Raw genomic sequence first — 6294 nt, forward strand, 5'->3', positions numbered from 1 at the left:
ATATATGCGGAGTATGTATGTATCTATGTATAATCAGGTCATTAACAATGAAATGTCCGATTTTCTAACGCACGAGGTTTGACAGTCGTTAACCCTAATGTTTTACCCCGACAATTTTTTATTTGACAACATTGAAGAGTTACATTATCACTTTCCGAAATGCAATTCATGGTGTCTGATTATATTGTAAGTTTTCTCTTGTAAATCAATGTTTGTGAAACCATGAATAGATAAATAAAAATACAAATCGTGTTGTTTATGAATATGAGTTCCGTCGTGGAATCAATGCATCTGAGACAGCTCGAAGCATCAGTAAAGAAGATATGGCTAATGAGCACACTGTACGTCGAGGATTTGAGAAGATCCTGTCTGGTGACTTTACTCTTGAATATCAGTCCCGTCGCATACATGAGACGAAGTTGGGTAATGATGCGCTGGAAACTGTAGTGGAAGCGAATACATCTCAAACTACACGTGAATTAGCAGCAAGCTTTCGATTCCAACAGTATTGGACCATCTGAAACAAATCGGCAAGGTAAAGACGCTGGACAAGTAGGTACTACATGAACTGAACTGAAGAAGCATCAAATGACACGTTGTCTTGAAACTTGATGCTCTTTGCTGTCACGACATAAGAGCAAACCATTTTTGTATCGTATTGTTGCGTGTGTTGAAAAATGAATTCTTTTCAACAATAGCAAACGTTCTGCACGGTGGGTGGATAGAGACGAAGTGCCAAATCACAATTCAAAAAAGAATATTCACCCCAAAAAGCTAATGGTGTCTGTTTGTTGGTCCAACGCTGGTGTCATACGGTACAGCTTCATGAGGCCTGGTATCTCAATTAGAAAAGATCTATACATCAACCAATTGGATGAAATGATAACTGAATTTACAATTAAACAACTGAGATTGGTCAATAGAGACAGGTCAGTTCTCTTGCAAGACCACATGTTGCAGAAAACAAAAACCGCTACTCAAATTACAGGAACTGAACTTGGAAGTAATCTGTCATCCACCATATTCACAAGACCTTGTACCAATGCACTATCACATTTGCCAAGCATCAGACAGCATTTTGCTAGGAATAAACTTCAAATGTGAAGAAGATGCAAAAACCTCCTTTCGTGATTTCATCACCTCTTGCTCGCCAGAATTCCTCGCTGCTGGCATACAAAACGCTAACGATAAAATGGCAAAATTGCGTTGATAATTTAGGTGTATACTTTGATTAAATGCATTTCTATTTGTTGAGATAAATTAAAATAAATTTCCAGTTCAAAATCAGACATTTCATACTTAATGACCTGATGCATACATATGTATCTATGCATGTGTGCACATTTGCATGTAAGTTTGTACTATGCATGTATGTGTGTGTACGTGTATGTGTGTGTATGCATATACATATACATGCGTGCGTTGTGCACGTTTGTATGTATGCATGAATTCTGCATATCCAAGTGCTTGTGTGTCCATGCTTATGCGTTTTTGTGTGTGTGTTTGTGTTCACGTTTGTGAATTTGTATGTGTGTATGTGTGTGTCTGTGTTTGTGTGTATTTGTGTGTACCTCCGTTTCCTTGTGTGAGCATGTTTGTGTCTGTTTGTGTATGGGTTTGTGTGACTATGTGAACTGTGGTTATTGGGGTGTGACACTTCTTAATGAGGAAGTACTCTTCTACTTCTCTGAGTGTTGGGTCCTTCGATTGCTTGGATAGAATGCAGATGTCAACTTGACCCACTGTTCCTCCACGTTGGTCTTTGGTATACTGGTAGAGTATGGAGGATTGTTTTTTTGTTGTCATTTTGTCTCAAATGTTCATTCAGTCTCTCCGGAATGTATATTATATTATATTCTTGTCTTTAGAAGTCCCCTCTATGCACCTTAGGCTGTAGACAACATGTCTAGTTCAAAAGTGAATGCCAGGGTTAATCTTAGATACGCTGCAAGTTATCATGTGGTATTTTCCGTCCTACATCGTTGCGATCTGATGGAGATCCGTGGCTTTTCAACGATTTTAATGTCGAATTTATCCACCTTCCGAGCTTTCCTAAATCTAAGGACAAGTTCTCCGCAGGCTGTGTCCTGTACAAACATCACTCCTTGATATTTGTCGGTCTTCTACCACGTGTTGACCCTGTTTGATTGGTCAGAAACTATTTGTCTCCTATTCTAGTCTTTATTTCTATATCTCGGGCAGGTACCACTGGTTTCATTACTTATAATGCTATCTAACTTATTTCTAGCACCCCTGTAGACCCTGTGCACAAAAAAACAATATATATATATATATATATATTTATATATATATATATATATATATATATATATATATATATGTGACAATTATTCAGTAGCCATGATAAAACTCCGAGTTTCAGATGTCACTGCGGAAACCCACGCCGGCATCTCTTCAGTTATCGGGCCATCGAAAAAAACGCTATGAAAATGACCGTTAAAACAAAAGGAAATTACTGTGTGATTGACCGTTATTAAGACAAAAGAGCTATAAGAATGACCGCTAAGTAAAAGGAGGGAGTAAAGGTAAGGGAGTAGAAATCTTCATAGTAATTGCGTAAACGTGCATGTCCATATATACACATGAGCGCCACCACACCCACTTGCTCACCGATACATTCGCCAAAAAATATATACATACCCGCATACACACTCGAACACACGCGCACAAAATGTTTGTTCATTTCAGTTTTTCTTTCATTCTTTCTTACTTTCTTTAATTACAGTCTTGAGTTGTTTCTTGTCTCTCACTTCTTTTATCCCTCTTGAATTTTCTCGCTCTCTCCTTTTTATATTATCCCCTTCATTTCTATTTTTACCTTTTCCTCTCTCCTTGTCTCTTCTTTCTTTGCCGATCCTTTGTTGTTTTTTTCTTTCTATTTCTCTCTCAAAATACTTATAAAATGTTTCGTAATCTATCCATCTTCAGACATGAGTTCTCTGTAACCTAATGTAATACGGCTTTATCCAATGATCGATTGTAGTAATTATCCAATTGTACGTGGGCCACCAAACCAAATTTCTTGACCACCATAATGGTAAAAGCTATTTAGGAACCAACGATACAATTTTGTGCTTATAATATACATACATTTACATACATATGTTTTGAGTTCGACCTGTGCAGAAACCAATATACATTACAATTTGGGAATCACTACGTCAGTGTACTTATCCATGTTTGATTTTTCACTCACACGGTGTTAAAGAAAATTCTAAACAACAGAATAGATGTGGTACCACCTACTTGTACTTCACATATCATTTCTACATAGCGACGGAAGCAAATTTGGATATTTGGTTTCTTGACAACTATGTTCTCACTATTACAATTTCCGATAACCACCTCTTGCACGATGGCGGCAAACGGTAATCTACTGAATCATCTGCTCCTTTTTCAGCATTATGTAAATAATCAATTATATGACATGAAATTCATAGACGCACAAATATTGAGCAGGACAAAATTTCAGTAGTATGAGAAGAGTTGAAGAAATTTGATTATTTTTGTAAAGTAGATCAGGGTCTATACAGATTTCGTTCTGATTGTGTACCGTTATTCTCCTTGTTTGCAGGAATCTTTGGTATGCCAGGCGAAGTGCTCAGAGGTATTTCGTCTGCCGCTACATTCTGAGTTCAAATTCCGCTGAGGTCGACTATGCCTTTCATCCTTTCGGGGTCGATAAGTTAAGTACCAGTTGAGTACCAGTGCAATGTGATCGATTTTCCCCCTCCCCACAAAATCCTGACCTTGTGTCTATAGTAGATCGGATTATTATCCTTGTTTGCATTGTTGAAACATTATTGTCATGATACTTTAAAAAAATATTGATACATATGACATTTTCTAGAACTTGTTTCTTTCAGGTTGCTGAATCACCGAGATACCCTGTATATTTATGGCATCAAAACATTTCTTCATTTATATCAAAGAAGACAGTCTGATGTTGTGTTCAGTTTTGAGACTGGAATTATAATACCAGATATAGATATATATATATATATATATATATATTTGTACTTGTATCTAAAAAATATGAAATAGAAAATAACTACTTATATAACAACATTCGAGGGAATATATAAATGGAAATAATTAAACAACTTTGACTCTTCAGATGGCAAATTACCTTCACATTTACACCTTATAATTTAAAGGAATAAATTGACCAGAACATTTTTCATATAGGTATTATACATTGCAAAACACTTTTTGAAAAGAAATACCGAGCATTTTACGATAATTCATTGTTTGTATACTGCATTTAAAGTTGGTTTTATGCTCCTGTTGAATGATTCAGCTCTATCGTTATCTAGATAACTTCTAGTATATCATCTTGCATCAATAACAAAGTGAATAACGCTCATTTACGCAAAATTTAATATAAACATTACAATATTAAAACATATCGATATTTAATAGAAACAGTTATCACAAGAGTTGAGATAAACTAATAGTTAACTCTCATTGAAATATAATTGATAATGATGTCCATAACATATTTTGTTTTCAGTTTGACTTCGATTATTTTAATAGTAAAATCTAATCCGACGCACGAGGATGAAAAACGATTGAAAGACAACCTGCTGTTGAATTACAGAAAAGATATAAGACCTGTTATTGATTTGTTTACTTCTGTCGATATATATACTGATTTGGATCTTCATACACTCTATGATTTGGACTTTGTAAATAACATACTCAAGGCTCGGTATATGATTGGGTCATATTGGACCGACGCATATCTAATCTGGAAACCATCAGAATATAACAATATTACAGAAATAAATTTACCAAGACAGGAAATATGGACCCCATCTCTTATAATGTGTAATTCAGTGAATGAACCAGATGATACGAATATCAATCAAGAAACCAAGATTTATTATGATGGAACTGTCGAGATGTGGTCACTTAAGTACATAGAGACCTATTGCCAAGTGAACGCTTATACGTATCCATTTGATGAGCATAAGTGCGAAATACATATATGCGTTGCTGTACAATCTATTCGTCAAACGAGAATACAAAAAATGTATTACAAGAATCTAAATGTTACAGAAAACTACAAGTGGGATATCAATATGTTTGGAGTGGTATTTCAAGAAAATGATGCGGGCAGTCAGGCATCTGCGGTGATGTATCTACGACGCAAACCTACAGTAGGAATCATAGCTATGCTGATTCCGACTGTAATGATGACTGTTTTAACCATTTTTGTATTTGTTCTGCCGCCTGAATCAGGAGAGAAAGTTTCTCTAGCTACGACAATATTTTTATCAAACGTTTTGTATCTTGTTGAAATCGATAAGAATACACCGAAAAATTCGAAATATCCGTCACTTCTCATGTTATATTTAATGTTATTGTCAATGTTAAGTGGTATGGTCACACTTGGATCGGTGGTTATAAGCAAGTTGTATGTTAATCGGTCATCCCGAGAAAAGAAATCGACAGACCGAAAGAAAAACAAATCTCAAAGTAACAACATTGCAGATATTTCAATAATTTCCATGGTAAAATCTGAATCTCTTGAAGGGGAACTTCAAAGTAAGAAAAAGAGAAATTGTATCTCCGACTACATAAGACTGGATGCCATATTCTTAAAAATTGGGATTGTTATATCGATTATAATTTCAATATTATTTACCACTTTGCTATTTACACCAATGGAGTAACAAGTTCAACAATATTTATTTCCAAATATTTCTCAGGAAACCCAGTATATTATCTGAGAAATGCTATGTTCGTTCAGGGGGAATAACAGAAAATTTAATGTTGGCTCAGTATTTCTTTAAAGATGGTGCACAAGAAATCTTTGGTCTTTAATCAAAAGTAATGATGGAGTGAATTAATGTTTACGCAAATAATGCTGGAATTTGAATATCAAGAATGATGGCAAACATTTTCATAATTGAAGAATTGTACGACATTTCACATAAGATTTATTGGCGTAAAACAGACAATCTGATGAGCGATATCTATGAATTATATATTCAAGATTATTTCTCCGTTACAACAAATAGAAATGCATTGGGTTGTATGAAAGTGCACAAGCCTTTAATGAACTCATCTTCAGAATATGAAAGTGGTGTCGTAGAGAATCAACGATTATTACGCCTGCTGTTTTGAGATATCCTCCTTATGACATTTTAAATAATTTCTTTGGTACTTATATGGACCAAAGCATAACATCTAGTATATAAAAAATATCTCTGTGTATCCAGGTACAACTACATTTTGATGAATATATTTATATATATATATATATAT

At 34.9% G+C, this 6294-nt stretch overlaps 1 protein-coding gene across 1 annotated transcript; it reads left to right on the forward strand.

Moving 5' to 3' along the window:
- The first annotated feature begins 323 nt into the window (after nt 1-323).
- Nucleotides 324-5699, forward strand: LOC128249528 (acetylcholine receptor subunit alpha-like 2). The gene is made up of 3 exons (XM_052973399.1): nt 324-505; nt 3596-3628; nt 4535-5699. Exons 1-3 carry the CDS (start codon nt 324-326, stop codon nt 5697-5699), a joined length of 1380 nt encoding a protein of 459 aa, XP_052829359.1.
- Nucleotides 5700-6294: the final 595 nt, after the last annotated feature.

This window comes from Octopus bimaculoides, chromosome 15 (genome assembly GCF_001194135.2).
Source record: "Octopus bimaculoides isolate UCB-OBI-ISO-001 chromosome 15, ASM119413v2, whole genome shotgun sequence".
NCBI lineage: Eukaryota > Metazoa > Mollusca > Cephalopoda > Octopoda > Octopodidae > Octopus > Octopus bimaculoides.

Bases quoted from the DNA above. Each gene is read 5' to 3' on its own strand.
- LOC128249528 (XM_052973399.1), top strand. From the start codon at position 324: ATGGCTAATGAGCACACTGTACGTCGAGGATTTGAGAAGATCCTGTCT. The intron at 506-3,595 runs GTATTGGACCAT...CCTTGTTTGCAG, and splicing joins GCAAGCTTTCGATTCCAACA to GAATCTTTGGTATGCCAGGC. The intron at 3,629-4,534 runs GTATTTCGTCTG...TTTTGTTTTCAG, and splicing joins GCCAGGCGAAGTGCTCAGAG to TTTGACTTCGATTATTTTAA.